The sequence below is a fragment of the Ursus maritimus genome, unplaced genomic scaffold (genome assembly GCF_017311325.1).
Source record: "Ursus maritimus isolate PB19 unplaced genomic scaffold, ASM1731132v1 scaffold_37, whole genome shotgun sequence".
NCBI lineage: Eukaryota > Metazoa > Chordata > Mammalia > Carnivora > Ursidae > Ursus > Ursus maritimus.
Genome location: NW_024426341.1, coordinates 517028 through 541100, shown reverse-complemented (window position 1 = coordinate 541100; position 24073 = coordinate 517028). Strand labels below are relative to the sequence as shown.

The 24073-nt window shown below is 38.4% G+C and overlaps 1 protein-coding gene across 1 annotated transcript; it reads left to right on the top strand.

Annotated features, from left to right (window-relative positions):
* The first annotated feature begins 18484 nt into the window (after positions 1-18484).
* Positions 18485-19471, top strand: LOC103681580 (olfactory receptor-like protein OLF4). Its single transcript, XM_008711167.2, has one exon. It carries the CDS (start codon positions 18521-18523, stop codon positions 19469-19471), a length of 951 nt encoding a protein of 316 aa, XP_008709389.2. The 5' UTR covers positions 18485-18520.
* Positions 19472-24073: the final 4602 nt, after the last annotated feature.

Genomic DNA, 24073 nt, shown 5'->3' with positions numbered 1-24073 from the left:
ATGAACATAGGGGAAAGGAAAGAAAAAATAAAATAAAATAAAAACAGAGAGGGAGAAAAACCATAAGAGATGCTTGATTATAGGACAGAAACTGAGTGTTGCTGGAGGAGAGGTCAGAGGGGGGTTGGGGTAATTGGGTGATGGTCATCAAGGAGGGCACTTGATGGAATGAGCCCTGGGTGTTATATGCAACTGATGAATCACTAAATTCTACCTCTGAAACTAAGAGTACACTCTATATTAATTAAATTTAATTTAAATGAGAAATTACAAAAATAACAGCAGCAAAAAAAAAAATTTGTTCAATAGACAGAGAGATAGAGAGAGACAGACAGAGGGAGGGAGAAATGAGATGGACATAAAGAAGAAAATGATCTAATGAGGTCAGTTGTCCTGAGAGACTGTGAGGAAAGAAAGCTTCCTTGGTGCTGGTGTCCCCCAGTCCTGGTTACATCCCATTTATACCCCCCAAATATAATAAAAGAGCAAAATTAAATTTGTCCACAACACAAGGTAGTGACATCTTTATGGTGTGAAACACCTTACAGAATGAACATCACAAGGGGAAAATGAGTAAAAAGAATAAACCAAAATTTCACAAAATTTGGGCATTTTTATTACCAGATAGCACACAGCAGAAGACTTGCTTTCCTGTACCTATTCAAACATAAATTAGATTTCCAAGGACTCATGAATAAAAGAATTTGAAAAAGTCTTTTCATGTGGAGAGAAGCAGTGTCTAAAGTTTAAGTTTCATCTCACATAAAGAGGTGTGGGACAAGTGTGCTTATGGAGGGTAATGGTGATCCATGGTCAAACTTAAGAAGAAGAATATGTGTCAAGTGATGGCATTTCTATTTTAGAAAGATATCCAATAATAAAAGGCCAAAAGGAACAGTAAGCAATACAGAGACGTGAACACTACTTGGAATATATGTATAGAGGGTGATATGTGAGTCATAAGTGTGCAGAAGGACATGCACTTTCAGTGTTTGGAAAAAAGGTTTCAACAAGTGAAGAATATTAAGGTGACAGACCAATTCTTCCAGCAAAACAAGCAAACAAACAAAATAGAAAATCAGCGGAGGGAATATCTTATGACTAACTCTGAAGACTTTACTACACAAAGTTTATACGCTCTCACACATTCTGCACAAATACATCTACACATACATAAAAAAGCAAAATGGCAAGTAGCTAAATTAGTGAAATAAACAGCAATTCTTTCATTGAAAGAATGTAATAAAAAACAGGAATAAAACCACTCCGACCCCACTATGCAAGCACCAAGACTTCCACAGACCATTTTCAACAGAGAAAGTGTGTGGCGAGCTCTGCCAGCCCATATTCAGGCTCACAGGTAATGACGTTAATTGTAAAGGAAGCTCATTAGCAGGCCCTTTCCCACATAATACAAGCAAAAAATTTCATTTGAATACTGAGAGAGGAGGTACTGTGATATGTTTCATGTACTGCTCTTGGATAGATGGACCTGCAAGAATTCTTTCGTCTATTGTATTTTTCTGCTCAGTATGGAAATGGAGTCTAATATGTCCCATCTTAAACATGAAAGACATGTCCTCACTTCACTGTATGTCCCTCCACAGCTAATACTTGACTTTTCTACTCTGGTTAATTGCAAAAATCCTTGGTCTCATGTTCTACTTTTCCACTCCCCCTCTCTCATAGGATTGGGCTTCCATTATTATTATTTACTTGTTAACATTGAATCTTGACTTCCTGAGTTCCATGTTCACTTCTATTTTTAGCATAATAAATAGATAAATGAATCCATCACTACATTTCTTAATCAAAGCAGCAAACAGCCACAGCAAACTCTCAGCTCTGGATTGGGCTTGATTGGTCCTCAGGTGACCTCAGGTAAATGCTCTTGACTTTCATTCTCAGACCAACTGCAGTCCCTACTGGGCAGTAAAACTCATCTACATGGGGTTTCAGAGAGGAAGGTCTCTACATGGACATCAAAATACCTGTCTGGTTGGTAGATGATGGAGGACGAAGCTCTGTCCCCAGACAAGAGAGCAGGAATGGGTCAGAATTCAGTGCCCCATCCAGACTCAGGACTGCACAAGAGACGACCAGGTCCTGTCCAGCCCGAGGTTGCCTGTGCTGCGGGACTGCAACAGAGGAGTATTTACAGCTGATTTGGTCTGCTCATTAGGATCATTTCTCTCTGTTCCTCCCACCTGTAGGCACATGATTTCCCTGCGGGACACTAGTGTGGACAGAAAGGAAACTTTTCCTGTTGAATTTCTGTTACTAGGAGACTGGTGATAAGCAGGTGAAGTCAGGTTTTTTTGTTTGCTTGTTTGTTTTGTTTTGCTTTGTTTTTTTACTCTTTTTCTATGACTTCTGCCTTTCAGAGATCTCACCTCCCAGCCCCTTATCCCACTCCTGAGTGAACATTTTCTTCTATTTAAGACTGAGGAATTGATCCTGACTGAGTCCATTGGGTCCTTCAAAGCTTTGACTTGGGGTGGATGATGTCTCTAGAAGGTTATTTCTCCCTTTTTCAAGAAAGATAATAAGTTTGTTCTTTTAGTATAAACCCCTGGGCACTACACTCTCTGGGCTTCATGACAATTTTGCCAAAACATTTAGGAATTTCACAGTTCTATCACAAGTTCAGAGCTATTAAAATGTCATTATAAAATGTTTGTTAATTGTAAGATATATACTGAGATATTTTATGCACTATACTCTGAGTTTAGCACCTTATAGGAGTTGCCTGATTTAATTTTTATAAAAGTCCATTCTGTGAGGAAGCAGTCGTGTGAACTCCATTCCCTATGAAGAAATGCGGCTTGACGAATTTAGTGAGCTTCTCAAAGTTATCATTGCAGAAAGGGGTGGGTGCTGATTGTATTCTCTCAGGATGCTCCCAGGTTTCAACCTCTGTGCCAGTGGTCCCAACCAGAGGTGGTCCTTTTCCCCCGGGGCACATCTGGCAATGTCTGAGGGACACTGCTAAACACCTCCACTGAGCAGGACAGCTCCCAACACAAATAATGACCCTGCCCCAAAGATCAGATTGAGAGTGTGAGAAAACAATCTAGACCAGCTCTTCTCCAACTTCAAGTTGCATAGGAATCACCTAGGATTCTGGCTTAAATGCAGATTCTGCTTTAGCAGGTGCTGGTGGGCCCAGGAGTTCAGCGTTTCTAACAAGCTCCTGAGTGACGTTGATGCTGTAGGTCGTGGTCTGTGGACCACTCTCTGAGTAGCAAGGCTGAGGTCCTGTGATAGAGGAAGGGGCAGGTGGCTGTACGTCTTCCTCAGAAAAAAAGTCATGTTTGCATTAAATTTTGAATAACTGGTGTGTCCATCATTCTCGGGGCTGTGATAAACCCTGTGTTAATTTCTTTTATATATGGACCCTTGATTGGCACCAAATAAAATTATTTTGTAAAAGATGCTCTGGTAGGCAGAATAAGAGCTTCCTGAAGTTGTACACATTCTAATCCATGGAAATTTGACTATGGTATTTTGTATAGGAAGAGGGAGCTTAAGGTAGCAAATGGAATAAGGCGGCTAATCAGCTGACCTTAAGCTAATCTTGGCCAAGGTCATGCAAGTGGAACTAACACAATCACCATTGTCCTCTGAATGTGGGAAAGGAGGGCAGAATTCTTGGATCAGAGAGATGTGAAGATGCCACGTGACTGACTTTCAAGATGGAGAAAGGACAATGAGCCAAAAAATGCTTGTGGTCACTAGAAACTGCAATAGGAAAGAAAAGATTTTCTCCTGGAGCGTCCAGAAGGAACCAGGCCCTGCAGACATCTTGATTTTAGCCCACTGAGACTTATTTCAGGCTTCTGACCTCCAAAACAGTCAGAGCATAGATTTGTTTTTTGAAGTCTCTACTGTGCTAATTTGTTACAGCAGAAATAAGAATGTAATATAGCCATTTTATTCAGTAACACTGTTTTGGCGAAAGTGAATTTTAGTCTCTTAACTAATTCATTTCTCTTCTTTTGGGTAAGGGCATTTTGTGTTTAAATCCAATTTTAACTTTAAAAAAATATTAAAGTGGAGCTTCTCCTCCATTGTTGAAATGGGATGCAAAAGGTTAATTCTCCATTTCTAAAATATAAATGTGAGTTACTTATTTATTTATTTAATTTTTTATTGTTATTTTTTAAATAGAGATTCCATGGAATGCGTAGATTGCTTTGCGTAGCATAGACATTTAACACTCTTTGTTCTTCCAAGCCATGACACAATCTAACTTTAGACCTAAGAGGGATCAAAAAAGAACAGCAAATAAAGCATAAATCCATCAGGAGAAGAGAAATAATAAAGACTAGAGCAGAAATCAGTGATATATAAATTTAAAAAACCAGTAGAATAGACCAGCAAACCTAGGAGCTGGTTATTTATTTATTTATTTTTAAAGATATCTCTACACCCAATGTGGGATTGAATTCATGACCCTGAGATCAAGAGTTGCATGCCTAGGCTGCCTGGCTGGCTCAGTTGGTGGAATGCATGACTCTTGAGCTCAGGATTGTGGGTTTGAGCCCCATATTGGAAGTAAAGATTACTTAAAAATAAAATCTTAAAAAAAAAAAGAAAAAGGAGTTGCTGGCTCCACGGAGACAGCCAGGTGTCCCATGACTTTAGATTTAAATATAAATTCTTTTTTAAAAAATATAAATTCAGGGGCACCTGGGTGGCTCAGCTGTTAAGCGTCTGCCTTCGGCTTAGGTCATGATCCCAGGGTCCTGGGATTGAGCCCTGCATTGGGCTCCCTTGCTCGGTGGGAAGCCTGCTTCTCCCTCCCCCACTCCCCTTGCTTGTGTTCCCTCTCTCGCTGTCTCTCTCTGTCAAATAAATAAATAAAATCCTAAAAAAAATAAAAAATATAAGTTCTGACTTTGAGTCCTTTGTGAATTAAGATTAAAAACAGTGATTCATTACTAAAATTAAGTTCGCCCATTCCATTTGAAATATTTTTGTCTAAATATGTATATTCTTTTAATTTCATTGTTTTTCAAACATTTACTGTTTCAATTTCTATCCTCTCCTAATTTCTTTCAAATTTACTTTCAACATAAAAGATGGGATTATTGAGTCAGTGTTTTTCACACATGTGTAGGAGTGTTTTAGTGTGAAGTAATGTACAAATGCACACGTACACATTAAGTGCATACGCTCCTTACCCATGAATGACTTTCTGGACTCACCAAATATTTCCTAACACTGTATTTATTCTTAACAACATCCACCTGAATTAAATATAAGGAAACAGAAGTTTCAGGTTGATTACATTTTTTACTGTTGTATAACAAACCTTACCCATAACATAATAAAAAACTACTATAAAAAATGGACTCATGCACTGTGTACTCTTACTGAATGAAGTATCATTACTTCAGGAAATTTTGCATTTTAAATCTGTTTATTGTAAAAAATGGACTCATGCAGTATGTACTCTTACTGAATGAAGTATCATTACTTCAGGAAATTTTGCATTTTAAATCTGTTTATTGTATGTCATTGTAATTCACTGAATTGTTTAAAAGAAAAAAACCTTTATAACTAATCAATGAATGGTAAAAAATGGACTCATGCAGTATGTACCCTTACTGAATGAAGTATCATTACTTCATTTTCAAAAGAAAAAAATCTTTATAACTAATCAATGAATTGTAAAAAATGGACTCATGCAGTATGTACTCTTACTGAATGAAGTATCATTACTTCAGGAAATTTTGCATTTTAAATCTGTTTATTGTATGTCATTGTAATTCATTGAATTGTTTAAAAGAAAAAAAATCTTTATAACTAATCAATGAATTGAGAAGGATATAAAGTCAATATACAAAAATTGGCCATCACTCTGTACACTAATAAGAAACTCTCAGAAAGTGAAATTAAGAAAACAATCCTATTTACAACCGCATCAACAAGAATAAAATACCCAAGAATAAATTTAAACAAGGAGGTGAAACACCTGTACACTGAAAACTATGACATTGCTGAAAGAAATTGCAGACAACAAAAAGAAATGAAAAGATATTCCATGTTCATTGGTTGGAAGAATTAATACTATTAAAATGTCCATACTACGCAAGGAAATTTGTGGACTCAGTGTAATCCCTGTTCAAAATTACCAATGGCATATTTTATAGAAATGGAACAAATATTCCTACAATTTTAAAAAAGATTTTATTTATTTTTTTCAGAGAGAGAGAGTGCACGAGCGGGGGGAAGGGCAGAGGGAGAAGCAGCCTCCCCACTGAGCAGGGAACCCAAGGTGGGGCTCAATCCCAGGACACTGGGATCAGGACCTGAGCTGAAGGCAGATCCTTGACTGACTGAGCCACCGAGGTGCCACCACTTCTGCAGTTTTTATGGAATCACAAAGACCCAAATAGCAAAAGAACAATATCATCCATTTCATACCTCCTTCCTGCTCAGAAGTCTCTTCCACACATGTGAACAGAGGATGCATCACAGGAGAGCTGGATGTTCTGCTGGTCGTGTGGTTCAGGGTCACCAGTTCTTCTGCACAAAGGTGTATGTCCTTCACTCTCCCAGTGACCCAGAAAGGACTCCACATATGGTCACTTGTTCATAAAGTCATTGGAAGTAAACTTGAATAACAGAATGATCATGCCTGCTCTCCTTAAGGTCAGATATGCAACAAGTAAAGAGGAGCACATGTTGTAATTGTCTCAGGTCTGTTCACTTGGATGACTGTGTCAGTCAGCTCTTGCTGTGTAACAGGCTGTCTTTGTCAAATGGGATATCGTAACACCTTTACAATCAAACAGAATTATATGCTGGGGAATGTTTCTAATCTCTACTGGGTCCTCATGGGTGTGGAGTCAGGAGTGAATCTCTACATATTTTTTCTAAGGCTCATCCATGGTGTCGTGTGTGGCTGTAATGCTCTTCTGTCCCAGCCACTTTATGGGCTCTTGTTACTACATTTCCATATGTAGGCTAATCTTCTACTTATAAAAAAATTGGTGATTCATGCGAATTACCTAAATTTAATTCCATTTTCATACATCCATATTAACACTTGGCTTTCTTCCCCATTAGAAGTGTTATCTCCCACCCCTCTTAAGTGAGAGTCAGCTGCCTGTGCTCTAGATCCTACCCGTAGCCATGCACCATTAGATCTGTTCCACTGAATTAAATCATTAATGTAAAATTATACACAATAACCTGCATATGTAACCTGTATCCACTTTGGTGAATTAAAGGACCTACACGAAAATGAAGAGTACATGTTGCAAGTTTCTATTTGTGTATGACTTTAGACTGTACATAAGTTTTAACGGTTTTGTTAGGTAATTACTAAAAATTTAAGCATACCAAGCATCATATTCCCTATTTCTGAAGGTAACGTGGGAATCTAAACATGACTTCATATGGACATTGTGGGGAATGAATAAAATGTGTGGAACTTCCTTTTTCACCTCAAAGAAAACATTTGAGGGTAATGGTTGTGTCTTGTGTATGTGTGTGTTTGCGTACATTTTCTTTCAAATAAGCTCACTCACGTGTTCACACACAGACACATTCATGATTTCATCTCTTGTGTTGATAGGGATCTTGAGAAAGCTGGAAAGGATAGCACTAAAAAAAGAATGAAGTTTTGAATTTATGTGATATAAAAGGATGCAGAAATAAAATATTTAAATTGCAATGAGTGACCTTAATTTTGATCATGAGTTCCTTTCCCATGTCACTGCCTTGAAGGCCTCAGAATCAAACCACATGCACATTAATGTCATGAGGAATTCACTGTATAGTTTGATGGGGTAGAATATAACCACATCGATTTAAATTTTCCTTTGTAACTACTGTAGGATTTTAATATAAATTTCCCTTATCCAAGGGAAGCTGATAAGTGACTTGAGAGGTTTAAACTCCGTTGGCTCAAATAATTTTATTGCCTATGCCCATATAAGATTCCTCCTGCTGTTATAAAATATCCCCACCCTGGTTACTTAAAACAAACACACATGTGCTCTTACAGTTCTGGAATCAGAAGCTTGGAAGGAGTCTCATCGGGCTAATAGCAAGATGTCTGCAGGGTGGAGCTCCTAGAGGCTTAGGGGGGGATGTGTTTTCTTTCCAATTCCAGTCTCTCTTGCTGGCCGCCTGCATTCCTGGGCTCCTGGCTCTTCCTCCACCCGCAGAGTCAGCAGGGCAACAACTCGGACAGCAACTCTCTTGTCTCCCTCCTCAACATTTGGAGGGTTGTTGTGATTACATTCATCCCACTTGGACAATCATGGCTAATCTTTTTATCCTTTCGTCTTTTTTGAATTTATTTTTTATTTTTTCTTTAATTTTTTTAAAAATTAAAGTATCATTAACATATAGTGCTTTATTAGTTTCGGGGCTACAATATAATGATTCAACAATTCTATACATTTCCTAGCACTTATTAAGTATACTCTTTTTTAAAGTTTTTATTTAAATTCTATTTAGTTAACATGCAGCATAATATTAGTTTCAGGTGTACAATTTAGGGTTCAACACCTCCATACAATGCCCTGTGCTCATCAGGGCAAATGTGTTCCTCAATCCCAATGACCTCTTTCACCACCTCTTAACCATTTATTTTTATTTTTATTTTATTTTATTTTTAAGTAGGCTCCATGCCTGGTGGAGAGTCCAATGTGGGGCTTGAACTCAGGACCCTGAGATCAAGACCCGAGCTGAGATCAAGAATAAGAGGATGGATGACTGAGCCCCTTAACCATTTGTAACTGCACAGCTCAACAGGATGAAATACATTCCCATTGTTGTGCAGTTGGCACCACCATCCATCTCCAGAACTCTTTTCATCTGTTGAACCTGAAGCTCTACACCTAGATATATATTTTTTAATTACCAAAATATTTTATAATTTTGGAAGAAACAACAGCTCTTAATTTATCTTAAAACATTAAACTCTTTTTTTAAATGATTTTTTATTATGTTATGTTAGTCACCATACAGTACATCCCCGGTTTCCAATGTAAGGCTGGATGATTCTTTAGTTGCGTATAACACCCAGTGCACCATGCAATACATGCCCTCCTTACTACCCATCACCGGTCTATCCCATTCCCCCACCCCCCTACATTCTGAGGCCCTCAGTTTGTTTCTCATAGTCCATAGTCTCTGATGATCGGTAGGGGAAGAAAAGGATAAAGAAAGGGGGGTAATCAGAAGGGGGAATGAAACATTAAACTCTTAACTGATTTAGCAAAAGTGTCATGGAAGCCAAGGACTGTAGTCCTGTGGTTTTATATCAAAGCAATACAGTTCTTCACCTTTTTGAAGGGGGAAATAGCAACCTTCTGAAGATATCAGTGTTGTGTCCCACGACAAGTCAATAATTGGGGGGCCCAAAGAGCCTAGTAAAGAAAAATTATTCACTCTTAGATTTGGAGAAATCTTTAATTCAGGTTTGGATAAGGTGCTAGGAGGTTAGGTCTGTGGGAGGCAGGTGAGTTCAGGGAGGAGTAATAACTGGATTCAACTGACTTGTAATCTGGTCTCTTGGGACGAGGAAACTGCAGAAAAAAGTCCTATCTGTCCAGGGCAGTGTCCCATGGGGGATGATGTGCTCAAAGGTTGGAAAAACAGGAGGGAAAGATGCTTAAGGAGCAGATAGTGAGCTGTAAATAACTCTTCTGCTGTTGTCCCTCAGCAGGTGCAACCTTGGGTGGAATGGGACACGGGTATTTCTTCTGGAGTCCTAGGTCTGGCTGGGAGACTCCTGCTGTATTGTTTGAGAACAGAGCTTCAGTGTCCACCATTAACCATAGAGGGAGGAATTCAGCTCACAGAGACCCCCATGCAGGTGAGTCCAAAATCCCAGCAGGTATTGCAGGAAAGGGTGAGAGAGAATAGAATGGTGAGAACATTTACCTGACGCCCCCTGAGATCTAACCCAGCCTAGTCCAACACTGGGACATCACTGTGGTTGTTGGCTTGACTGATTAACTAATGAATACATTTACTTATGATCCTAGAAAGAAAAGTAAACGTTGAAAGCAGCCATGAAGGAGAGATTGTTGAGGATTAACTACTGCTGGTGGAAGAGCGGTGATGGGTGGCAGCAAGTGGTCCCAATAAGAGTAGAACACTAGTCCAAGAATTTTTGTAATTAAGGGGAATAGAGATATAGGGTATTAGCTACAGGGTTAAGCAGTCAAGTGAGGGTATTCTTTTTATTCTCTTAAGCCAGGGGGGATTTGAGGATGTTCCCAAATTGATGAGAATGATCCAGACCAAGGGATCAATAGACGTACATTTCACAGTGTCCTTTTCCTTGCTGGGCATTTCAAACAATTTTTTAACAATTAATATGTGAAAGGGGTATACGAAAAAAGCAATTATATCCTTAGTGGCAATAATGAGTATATCTGTGGGTTTCTTAGATGTTTGCTTTCTCTATGGCAGATTGTGTCAGTTCTGTGCTTTTGTGTGGTGGGTTCAGAGTGTTTATATTCCTGCTGTTGATTGCATTTTTTCAAACATAGGAGTTGGAGATTTTCCATCAACTTTGCTATTTGACCTTCAGTTCCTTTATGTCTGTGTAGATGTATTCGAGGGTAGTAGGAAAGTTAATAGATTTTGTGTGCTCAAACCTATCATTTGGTCATATTTTCCACCCTCCTCTTGCTTGTTTAAGTGTAGAAAGTTCTTCTGCAACATTTGAAGTAATACATTGTCTTTTATACATATTTCCAACCTGTGTTCACTTTTCTGGTATTCCTTATTGTACCATTTGGCCTTTTGTGATTAGATCTATTTCTCAAAGTCATGGCACCTGCAGCCCTCATATGGAAGGATGCTTCTTTATCGTTTGACTAACATTAACCTTTTCTTCCTAAACAAATATGCAGTAGTATATCTCTACCTGAGATGAAAGCTTCACTTTAGACAATGCTGTCTATTCACTTTTTTGTTCTATTCTTTTATTTCCAATTTTTATGTTTTTTAAACATAATTGGTACACCCAGTGGGGGGCTCAATCTCACAAGCCCAAGAACAGGAGCTGTACTCTCTACTGAGTCAGCCAAGTGTCCCTGTTCCCAAGTCTTTAGCACTTTAATCTTGAGTTAGTGACCCATGTTGATGTCATTACAGTGATACTGTTTTTTGCCTGTCTAGAAAGTTAATTTTAGATTGTCATTGTGTTTCAGACTGTTGTTTGAGATAGCTCCATGCCTAACCTACTCTCACTCCTACTGCTATCCTTTGTTCCATAAGCTCTTTTTTAAATAATAATATTTTTATTATATTATGTTAGTCACCATATAGTACATCCCTGGTTTTTGATGTAAAGTTCGATGATTCATTAGTTGCATATACACCCAGTGCACCATGCAATATGTGCCCTCCTTACTACCCATCAGCTCCATAAGCTCTTAGTGTCTTCTAACATTTACATTTCTAGGGGTGCCTGGTGGCTCAGTTGGTTAAGCCTGTGACCTCTTATTTCAGCTCAGGCCATGATGTCAGGGTCATGAGATGGAGCCCTGAGTTGGGCTCTGGGCTGATTGTGGAGCCTGCTTGAGTTTGTCTCTCCGTCTCTCCCTCTGTCCCTCTTCCACCCAGCTTCTGTGCTCTCTCTCTCTCAAAAAATATTATGTTTCTCTATTATGCACAGACAAATATTTGTACACTTAAAAAAAGTGTATGTATTTATTATGTATTTATTTGAGAGAGAGACAGAGAGACAGAGAACATGTGAGAGAGCACAAGCAGAGTGGAGGGGTGGAGGGAGAGGGAGAACCAGGGAGCCAGACAGGGTGCTGAGCCTGAAACAGACGCTTAACTGGCTGAGCTACCCGTGTGCTCCTATTCATACACTTTCATACATATTCAGGAATAGAATCTTATGCACATTGTAAATTGTCTTTAGGCTCTGGCGCAGTGCTCTTTTTTTTTTTTTTTTTAAATCTTGTCCCCCTGGATTGTACCTTACAGACTTGCCTCCATCAACTAGTATAATGCTAATTCATTACTTCAGTGATTGCAGAGTATTTCAGGGTGCGGCTGGGTCATTGACACTTTTGAGCGTTTTTCATATTCTTTCTCATTAAGTTGCTATTTTCTCAATCACACACAAATATTTTGAGATTGAGTTAAAACATGACACTCAGCAATGTTCTGAGGCAATTTAGGCTGTCAGACTGGGGAGGTGTCACTAGAGGCCAGAGATGCTCTAAACATCCTACATTGCCCAGGACAAACCCCAGCACAGAGATTGATATGGGCCAGGATGTCAATAGTGCTGAGATGAGAAACCCCGAGGTAAATACAATTTACAGTTATTTTCAGATTATTTCCCCCAAATGTGATAGCACCTCACATTCCTGTGATGAAAATTAAAGACAAGCACTTCGCTACCTGTTTAAGAGTTCTAATCCCAATTAATGTGATAGTATTTTAAGGTTTTTGAGGGGCTAATGGGTGTGGAAGGGATGCCTTGCTATTTTCATAAACAATTAGTGAGTTTGAGCAAATTCATATATTTGATCACCATTTTTTTTAGTGTATTGTATTAGTCACCATACAGCACATCATTAATTTTTGATGTAGTGTTCCATGATTCATTGTTTGCGTATAACACCCAGTGCTCCATGCAATACATACCTTCCTTAATACCCATCACCGGCCTATCCCAATCCCCCACCCCCCTCCCCTCTGAAACCCTCAGTTTGGTTCCTGGAGTCTATAGTGTCTCATGGTTTGTCTCCCCCTTTAATTCCTCTGCCCCCCTTACTCTTCCCTTCCTTCTCCTAATGTCCTCCATGCTATTCCTTAAGTTCCACAAACAAGTGAAACCATATGATAATTGCCTTTCTCTGCTTGACTTATTTCACTTAGCATAATGTCCTCCAGTTCCATCCATGTTGGTGCAAATGTTGGGTAATTGTTCTTTCTGATGGCTGAGTAATATTCCATTGTATATATGGACCACATCTTTATCCATTTGTCTGTTGAAGGGCATCTTGGTTCCCTCCACAGTTTGATTATTGTGGACATTGCTACTATGAACATTGGGGTGCACGTGGCTCTTCTTTTCACTACATCTGTATTTTTGGGGTAAACACCCAGTAGTGCAATTGCTGGATTATAGGGTACCTGTATTTTTAACTTTTTGAGGAAACTCCATACTGTTTTCAAAAGTGGCTGTACCTACTTGCATTCCTACCAACAGTGTAAGAAGGTTTCCCTTTCTCCACATCCTCTTGTCAATTTCTGCCATTCTATCTGGTGTAAGGTGGTATCTCAATGTGGTTTTAATTTGAATTTCTCTGATGGCTAATAATGTTGAACATTTTTTCATGTATCTCTTAGCCATTCATATGTCCTCTTTGGACAAGTGTCTGTTCATGTCTTCTGTCCATTTTTTGACTGGATTATTTGGTTTTTGGGTGTTGAGTTTGAGAAGCTCTTACGGATCTTGGATATCACCCCTTTATCTGTAGTGTCATTTGAAAATATCTTCTCCCATTCTGTGAGTTGCCTCTTAGTTTTGTTGACAGTTTCCTTTGCTGTGCAGAAGCTTTTTATCTTGATGAAGTCCCAAAAGTTCATTTTCGCTTTTGTTTCCCTTACCTTTGTAGACTTATCTCGAAAGAAGTTGCTGTGGGTGATGTGAAAGAGGTTACTGCATATGTTCTCCTCTAGGATTTTGATGGATTCCTGTCTCACATTGTGGTCTTTCATTCATTTTTTTAAATCTTTGTGTATGGTGTAAGAGAATGATGCAGTCTCATTCTTCTGTGTATAGCTGTCCAATTTTCCCAGCACCATTTATTGAAGAGACTGTCTTTTTTCCATTGGATATTTTTCCTGCTTTGTCGAAGATGAGTTGACCATAGAGTTGAGGGTCCATATCTGGGCTCTCTATTATCTTCCATTGGTCTATGTTCCTGTTTTTGTGCCAGTACCATGCTGTCTTGGTGATCACAGCTTTGCATTATAGCTTGAAATCAGGCAATGTGATGCCCCCAGCTTTGCTTTTCTTTTTCAACATTTCTTTGGTGATTCAGTGTCTTTTCTGGTTCCATACGAATTTTAGGATTGTTTGTTTCAGCACTTTGAAAAATGTCATTGATATTTTGATCAGGATGGTGTTGAAAGTATAGTTTGCTCTGGGCAGCATACACATTTTCACAATGTTTATTTTTCCAATCCATGAGTGCAGAAAGTTTTTTCCATCTTTTTGTGTCTTCTTTAGTTTCTTTCATAAGTGTTCTGTAGTTTCTAGAGTATAGATCTTTTACCTCTTTGGTTAGGTTTATTCCAAGGAATCTTAGGGTTTTTGGTGCTATTGTGAATGGAATCGATTCCATAGTTTCTCTTTCTACAGTTACATTTTTAGTGTACAGGAAAGCAACTGATTTCTGTGCATTGATTTTGTATCCCGCCACATTACTGAATTGCTGTATGAGTTCTAGCAATTTGGGGGTGGAGTCTTTAGGGTTTTCCACATAAAGTATCATGTCGTCTGTGAAAAGAGAGAGTTTGACTTCTTCTTTGCCAATTTGGATGCCTCTTATTTCTTTTTGTTGTCTGATTGCTGTTTCTAGGACTTCTATTACTGTGTTGAACAATAGTGGCGAGAGTGGTCATCCCTGTGGTGTTCCTGATCTTAAGGGAAAGGATCTCAGCTTTTCCCCATTGAGAATGATATCCACCGTAGGCTTTTCATAGATGTTTTTTATGAAATTGAGGAATGTACCATCTATCCCTACACTCTGAAGTGTTTTAATCAGGTAAGGATGCTGTATTTTGTCAAATGCTTTTTCTGCATCAATTGAGAGGATCATATGGTTCTTGTTTCTTCTGTTATTAATGTGTTCTGTCGCACTGATTGATTTGCAAATGTTGAACCACCCTTGCATCACAGGGATAAATCCTACCTTGTCGTGATGGATAATCCTTTTAATGTACTGTTGGATCCTATTAGGTAGGGTCTTGTTGAGATTCGTGGCATCCATATTCGTCAGGGATATTGGTCTGTAATTCTCTTTTTTGATGGGGTCTTTTTCTGGTTTTGGGATCAAGATAATGCTGGCCTCAGAGAATGAGTTTTGAAGTTTTCCTTCTGTTTCTATTTTTTGAAATAGCTTCAGGAGAATAGGTATTATTTCTTCTTTGAATGCTTGATAGACTTTCCCAGGGAATCCATCAGGCCCTGGACTCTTGCTTTTTGGGAGGTTTTTGATCCCTGATTCAATCATGTTACCGGTTATTGGTCTATTTAGGTTGTCAATTTCTTCCTGTTTCTGACTTGATATTTTTTGACTGGTTTCCAGGAAGGCATCCGTTTCTTCCAGGTTGCTTAATTTATTGGCGTATAGTTGTTGATAATAATTTCTAATAATTGTTTCTATTTCAAAGGGGTTAGTCATGATCACTTCCCTTTTGCTCATAATTTTATTAATTTGTGTCCTTTCCCTTTTCTTTTGGATAAGTCTTGCCGGTGGTGTATAGATCTCAGTAATTCTTTCAAAGAATCAGCTTCTAGTTTTGCTGATCTCTTCTATTGTGTTTCTGGTTTCTAATTCATTGATCTCTGCTCTAATCTTTATTATTTCTCTTTTGATGCATGGCTTAGGCTTTATTTGTTGTTCCTTCTCCAGTTCTTTAAGGTGTGAAGTTAATTTATTTATTCGAGATTTTTCTTTTTCTTTCTTTCTTTCTTTCTTTCTTTCTTTCTTTCTTTCTTTCTTTCTTTCTTTCTTTCTGAGTGACGCTTGGATGACTATGTATTTCCTCCTCAGGACCGCCTTTGCAGTATCCCATAGGTTTTGGACTGATGAATTTTCATTCTTATTGGGTTCCATGCATTCTTTAAGTTCTTCTTAGATTTCCTGGTTGACCCAAACATTGTTTAGCAGGATGGTCTTTAGCTTCCAACTGTTTGAATTTCTTCCAAATTTTTTCTTGTGATTGAGTTCCAGTTTCAAAGCACTGTAGTCTGAGAATATGCAGGGAATAATCTCAATCTTTTGGTAACAGTTGAGACCTGATTTTTGACCCAGTCTGTGGACTATTCTGGAGAAAGTTCCATGTGAACTTGAGAAGAATGAGTATCCTATCATTTTAGGGTGGAACATTCTGTATTTATCTATGAGGTCCGTCTGGTCCAGTGTGTCATTCAAAGCTCTTGCTTCTTTGTTGATTTTCTGTTTAGATGATCCTTCTATTGCTGAGAGTGGAGTGTTGTCGTCCTCTACTATTGACATATTATTATCAATATGTCTCTTTATTTTGGTTAACAAAGGCTTATGTAGTTGGCTGCTCCTGTGTTGGGGGTGTAGATAATTATAATGGTTAGATCCTCTTGTTGGATAGACCCTTTAAGAATGATATACTGTCCTTCTGTATCTCTTACTACAGTCTTTAGCTTAAAATCTAATTTGTCAAATATGAGAATTGCTATCCCAGCTCTCTTTTGAGGTCCGTTGGCATGAAAAAGTGAGGTTCTCAATTTCCTCATTTTCAGTCTGGATGTATCTTTATGTTCGAAATGAGTCTCTTGTAGAAAGCATATGGATGGGTCCTGTCTTTTTATCCAATATGCAACCCTGTGCTGTTTTATGGGGGATTTTAAGCCATTCATGTTGAAAGTGATTCTTGAAAGATGTGATTTTATTCTCAGCATGTTGCCTGCGATGTCCTTCTTTCTATAATTGGTCACCATATTTATCTGCCCATTATTAATATATGCCCATACATTATATGTCCATTTTCTACAGTTTTCAGCATTTCAAATGATTTTTACAGATTATTGTTTTTATGTTGAATTCTGTGACAATATTTGGACAATAAAAATGTTTTAATTTCTATGAGTTAATATAAAATTTCTTCCTTCTTAGTTTCATGGTTATATAAGATGGTTTTATGTATAGATTTTGTTTTCTTTTATTTTTTTATTTTGGGTAATTTGGGTAATTTTAAAGACTTTGGGGGATCTTTGGTATTTTTAAAATTTATTTTTAACCTCTGTGTAATTAACATGAAGTGTTATATTAGTTTTGGGTGTACAGTATAGTGATTCAACAATTGTATACATTACTCAGCGCTCATCGTGATAGCCTACTTTTTATCCCCTTCATCTATTTCACCCTCCCCCCCAGACACTTCCCCTCTGGTAACCAACAATTTGTTCTCCATATTGAAGAGTCTTTTTTTTCTGTTTGGTTAGTCTCTTTTTTCTTTGTTCATTTGTTTTGTTTCTTAAATTCCATATATGAGTAAAAGCATATGGTATTTTTCTTTCTCTGACTGACTTTTTTGATTTAGCTTTATATCCTCTAGATTCATCCATGTTTTTGCAAATGGCAAGATCTCATGTATAACTGTTGATATCCTTTATCTACCCACTAACCTACCCTCTGGCAAATACCAGTTTGTTCTCTATATTCAACAGCCTGGGCAGTTTTTTGTTCATTTGTTCTGTTTTTTAGATTCATATATAAGTGGGATCATATGGTATTTGTCTTTGTCTGACTTATTTCACTGAGTATAGCGAAACTTGCAAAAAGTCTATACTCTCTAGAACCACCCATGTTGTTGCAAATGGCAAGACCTCATTCATTTTATGCCTGAGAAATCGTCCATCTTCTTCATCCATTCATCTATTGATGGACACTCCGACTGCTTGTAAATAATGTTGCTAAATGTGGGATGCATATATATTTTTGAATTAGTGTTTCGTCTTCTTCGCTATTTACCCAGTAGCGGGATTACTCGATCATGTGGTATTTCTATGTTTGGTATTTTGAGGAATCTCCATACTGTTTCCACAGTAGCTGAACCAGCTTGCATTCCCACCAACAGTGCATGAGGGTTCCCTCTTGACCACCCCTGCACTAACACTTGTTATTTCTCGTCATTTTAAACTAGCCATTCTGACTGGTGTGAGGTGATAGTCTTACTCTTTTGGATGTCACACAAATGGAATTATTTTATTCCCTTCTCAGATTGTTCACTGTTTGTATGTAGAAGTGCAATGATTTTTTGAGGGTTGGCTTTGTATCCAGTTATTTGGATGAATTAATTTATTAGTTCCATTAGTGTTTTTGTGGCATCTTTAGGATTTTCTACACATAAGACCACATTGTTTGTGTTCATAAATTTATTTCTTCCTTTCCTGTTTGGATGACTTGTCTTTTCTTTTCTTTGTTTAATAGCTTGGCTAGAAGTTGCAGTGTTATGCTGAGTAGAGATCAAGAAAGTGGGGATCCCTGTCTTGTTCCTGATCATAAAGAAAAAAATGTTGATTGTATCCCCATTGAATATCATGCTTGCTGTGGGTTTTTTATAAATGGGTTTATGTTGAGATAGTTTTCTTCTATTCCTAGTTCTCAGTGTTTTTATCATGTTCCATGCACAGATATAAACATTAATTTCTTGAGTGCAGAATATAAAGGGTAATGTGTCTGCCAGGTTAGTAATGCATGATTGTGTTATGCACTTTTTCTCTTATTTTGGTAGTCACATCAACTCCATGGAACTAAAGAATGATACACAAATTTCAGAATTTCTTCTTCTGGGATTTTCTGAGGAACCAGAATTGGAACCCTTCCTCTTTGGGCTGTTCCTGTCCATGTACCTGGTCACCATACTTGGGAACCTGCTCCTCATCCTGGCCGTCAGCTCTGACTCCCACCTCCACACCCCCATGTACTTCTTCCTGGCCAACCTGTCCTTTGTAGACAACTGTTTCACCTCCACCACAGTCCCCAAGATGCTGGTGAATATACAAACACAGAGAAAAGTCATAACTTATGACAGCTGCATCATGCAGATGTACTTTTTCATACTTTTTGCAAGTTTGGACAACTTCCTCCTGACTGTGATGGCTTACGACCGCTTTGTGGCCATCTGTCACCCCCTGCACTACACGGTCATCATGAACCCCCGGCTCTGTGGACTGCTCGTTCTGATGTCCTGGATCATGAGCATCCTGCATTCTTTGTTACAAACCTTAATGCTGTTGCGGCTGTCCTTCTGTACAGAGGTGGAAATCCCCCACTTTTTCTGTGAACTCAATCAGATGATCCAACTTGCCTGTTCTGATACCTTTCTTAATAACACGGTGATGTACTTTTCAGCTATGCTGCTGGCTGGTGCTCCCTTGGCTGGGATCCTTTACTCTTACTCTAAGATAGTTTCCTCCATACTTGGGATCTCATCAGCTCAGGGCAAGTATAAAGCATTTTCCACCTGTGTGTCACACCTCTCTGTTGTCTCCTTATTTTATTGTACAAGCCTAGGAGTTTACCTTAGCTCTGCTGCTACCCAAAGCTCCCACTCAAGTGCAGTGGCCTCGGTCATGTACACAGTGGTCACTCCCATGGTGAACCCCTTCATCTACAGTCTGAGGAACAAAAATATAAACGGGGCTCTGAATGTATTTTTCAGAGCAGCCATAAAGGTGCCATTTTTTCACAAGTAGCTGTGCTTGCAGGCTTAATGCCTAATAGCCAGGAATTGATATTCTTTAATCAGATCATGAAAGAAGATCTTAATCCCTCTTGTATATCCTGGAGTTTCAGTATTTCTAAAGTTCAACTGCTTTTTTTTTTAAAAGATTTTATTTATTTATTTGACAGAGAGAGAGAGACAGCCAGCGAGAGAGGGAACACAAGCAGGGGGAGTGGGAGAGGAAGAAGCAGGCTCATAGTGGAGGAGCCTGACGTGGGGCTCGATCCTGTAACGCCGGGATCACGCCCTGAGCCGAAGGCAGACGCTTAACCGCTGTGCCACCCAGGCGCCCCGACAACTGCTTTTTTTTAATAATAATTTTTTATTATGTTATGTTAGTCACCATACAGTACATCCCTAGTTTTTGATGTAAAGTTCCATGATTCATTACTTGCGTATAACACCCAGTGCACCATGCAATACCCATTACTGGCCTATCCCAATCCCCTATCCCCCTAATATAAAAGTTCAATGCTAAAAAAATCTTGATTGTCCATCATGAAAAAATATTGGGGAGGTCTAGGGCAAAAGGAACACAATGACTAATGATGTGAGACAGGAGTCCATCAAAATTCTAGAGGAGAGCATAGGCAGCAACCTCTACGGCATCGGCCACAGTAACCTTTTTCGTGACACATCTCCAAAGGCAAGAGAAACAAAAGATAAAATGAACTTGTGGGACTTCATCAAGATAAGAAGCTTCTGCACAGCCAAGGAAACAGTCAAAAAAACTAAGAGGCAGCCCACGGAATGGGAGAAGATATTTTCAAATGACACTACAGAGAAAAGACTGGTATCCAAGATCTACAAAGAACTTCTCAAACTCAATACACAAGAAACAAATAAACAAATCATAAAATGGGCAGAAGACATGAACAGACACTTTCCAATGAAGACATACAAATGGCTAACAGACACATGAAAAAAATGTTCAAAATCATTAGCCATCAGGGAAATTCAAGTCAAAACCACGCTGAGATACCAGCTTACACCAGTTAGAATGGCAAAAATTGACAAGGCAAGAAACAACAATTGTTGGAGAGGATGTGGAGAAAGGGGATCCTTCCTACATTGTTGGTTGGAATGCAAGTTGGTAGAGCCATTCTGGAAAACAGTGTAGAGATCCCTTAAAAAAGTTAAAAATTGAGCTACCCTATGATCCTGCAATTGCACTACTGGGTATTCATCTAAAGTTCAACTGCTTTTTTGAATTTAAATAAGTCCAATTGTTGAATTTTCTGGTCCTTCTGATAGCCAACAATTTTCCTTTTGTTTTCTTAATTTCCAAAGTTAGTCCCAAACTTGAATCAAAAACCATTTGTAGATTCCCATTTGCCTCATATAGCGATGAATGGTCCTAGTTTTATGAAATAAATGACATTGGCATCTGCGGTCATTTTTATAATTTTATTGTGGAAGAAATTCTGAGATCACAGTTTTTCACTCTGTGTCTGTCATTCCTTTGTATGTTAATACCTTAAATGTTCTCGATTATGTACACTCTAACCTATACTAGTTTGTTTTGTAGGAACTTACAGTCCTCATTAGGATCCCATTCCCTCATCAGCCCAGCAGTTGCAGTATCATTGGCACAGAATAGTAAGGGAAAGATTCCCTATGAAAATCACTCTCCAAGTGTAAATAAAAGTAGGACAGATTTACATAAGCTAATTGACTTAAGGTGGGCTTGGTATCAGAGAAGACCTGAAATATGATAAAGTAAAACTTTCTATCACACCATATTTTATCATGGATAATGTGTTTTGATGATGAACATCTACTCAATGAAGTGTGGGATATTTGGTGACCATGTTTAAAGTGTTTTATTAATTGGAGTGAAGAATTAGTGGCAGATTTTGTATTACTTAATTGGATGATTTACTATTTCTATTTGAAAGTCTCAAGTCCTGCCTACAAATATAACTCCTTCCATTGCCTTAAACTCCCCCCTTTAAAAATGTTGTCATAAACATTATAGTGTGAATAAGTAAACAGTTGGTGTGTTCACTCTGTCATTAATTTCTTTACCCTTTTTATGCTCTAAACTCTCTTCCATCATATGATCAAAGGATGACACAGACAAGGGCTTGAATTCCTGTCCAGTAATGCTCTGGGAATGGAAAATTGTGATTGAGGGTTCCACAAATTATACCTGCAAAAACATACAGGTCTTTCCAACCTCTACCAGTTACCTGGATGGGAGTCTCAATATGGTGGTAACTTTTTAGTACAGTTAACTGAAATAAATGTGAATAACCAGACCATTATGAATAGTCCTTTCAAATATCAGAACAAATGTCAAATATAAGAGCCAGTATTTTATTCTTAATATTTTCAGTTGTGTTTACACTGATTATTATTGAATAAGTCAGCTATTGCTGCGTGACAAGCCATGCTAAATGTAAATTATATAAGACAATGTTTCTCTTAAAATCACATAGGGGTCTATGTTGGGGAAGATTTCTGGTCAGTGCTGGTCTCCTCATGAGGCTGCAGTCAGCTGTGGGTCAGCTGGAAGTGCTCTGCTAATCCTGTGTTCTCACATTTGTAGTCTTGCTGGTGCTAAGCTGTTCTAGGTTGGCCATGAGCAACTGAGCTATGGTCAGTTTCCTCCTACAGCAAGCTAGACTGGACTTTTATTCATGGCAGAGGCAGGGTTACAAGAGAGCAGCAGAAACACACAATGGCCCCTTGAGGCACACTGTCATTTCAGCATACACTAGTAGTCAAGGCAAATAAAACAGTAAGTTCAGTCCAGATTCAACATTGGAGAAATAGACTCCACCTTTCAATGGGAGGAGCTTCACAGTCACATTGCCAAGTACATGGATACAGAGATAAGTGGTGAATTAAGGCCATCTCTGCAAAAGGTCTACCACGAGTAAAATTTTTCAATTTAATAAGGTTTTATTGGTGCAGGACATAATGTCAACATAGAGAATGATATAGTAGAGTACAATATAGTGGTTCAATAATTCTACACATGACTTGGGGCTCATCATGGTGAGTGTGCTCGTAAGGGTTGTGTTTGCAGGATTTTCTATATTTAGTTCATATTATCAGATTAATGTCAGACCTGTCCACAGAGACCTGGCAAGTCAGAAAGGGCTGGAAAGACATATTTAGGGTACTAAATGAGAAGAACATGCAGCCAAGGATGCTTTATCCAGCAAGACTGTCATTCAGAATGGATCGAGAAACAAGGAGCTTCTGAGACAGGCAGAAACTGAAAGAATATGTGACCATCAAGCCAGACTTGCAAGAAATATTAAGGGGAGTTCTATAAAAGGAGACGGACTCCACGAGTAATACAGAACAGAAATTTACAGAGATAATCTATAGAAACAAGGACTTCACAGGCAACATGCTGAGAATAAAATCACATCTTTCAATAATCACTCTCAACATGAATGGCTTAAAAGCCCCTATGAAACAGCACAGGGTTGCAGATTGGATAAAAAGACAGGACCCATCCATATGCTTTCTACAAGAGACTCATTTTGAACATAAAGATACATCCAGACTGAAAATGAGGAAATTGAGAACCTCACTTTTTCATGCCAACGGACCTCAAAAGAGAGCTGGGATAGCAATTCTCATATTTGACAAATTAGATTTTAAGCTAAAGACTGTAGTAAGAGATACAGAAGGACACTATCATTTTAGAGGGTCTGTCCAACAAGAGGATCTAACCATTATAAATATCTATGCCCCCAACACGGGAGCAACCAACTACATAAGCCTTTGTTAACCAAAATAAAGAGACATATTGATAATAATATGTCAATAGTAGAGGACGACAACACTCCACTCTCAGCAATAGAAGGATCATCTAAACAGAAAATCAACAAAGAAGCAAGAGCTTTGAATGACACACTGGACCAGACGGACCTCATAGATAAATACAGAACGTTCCACCCTAAAACGATAGGATACTCATTCTTCTCAAGTTCACATGGAACTTTCTCCAGAATAGTCCATAGACTGGGTCACAAATCAGGTCTCAACTGTTACCAAAAGATTGAGATTATTCCCTGCATATTCTCAGACTGCAGTGTTTTGAAACTGGAACTCAATCACAAGAAAAAATTTGGAGGAAATTCAAACAGTTGGAAGCTAAAGACCATCCTGCTAAACAATGTTTGGGTCAACCAGGAAATCTAAGAAGAACTTAAAGAATGCATGGAACCCAATAAGAATGAAAATTCATCAGTCCAAAACCTATGGGATGCTGCAAAGGCGGTCCTGAGGGGGAAATACATAGTCATCTAAGCATCACTCAAAAAAATAAAAAAATCCGGAATACGTAAACTAACTTTGCACCTTAAAGAACTGGAGAAAATACATCATCTGTAAATAAATAAACACTTTCACTTCTTTCTTTCTTCCTGATTTGGATGCCATTTATTTCTTTATTTTACCTGATTGTTCTAGCTAGGACGTGCAGTATTATGTTGAATAAGAGTTGTGAGAGTGGACACCCTTGTCTTGCTCCTGATCACAAAGAAAATGTTTTCTAACCTTTCAACATTATGATGTTATTGTGGATTTGTCATATACGGTCTCATTTTAT

Bases quoted from the DNA above. Each gene is read 5' to 3' on its own strand.
- LOC103681580 (XM_008711167.2), top strand. From the start codon at position 18,521: ATGGAACTAAAGAATGATACACAAATTTCAGAATTTCTTCTTCTGGGA.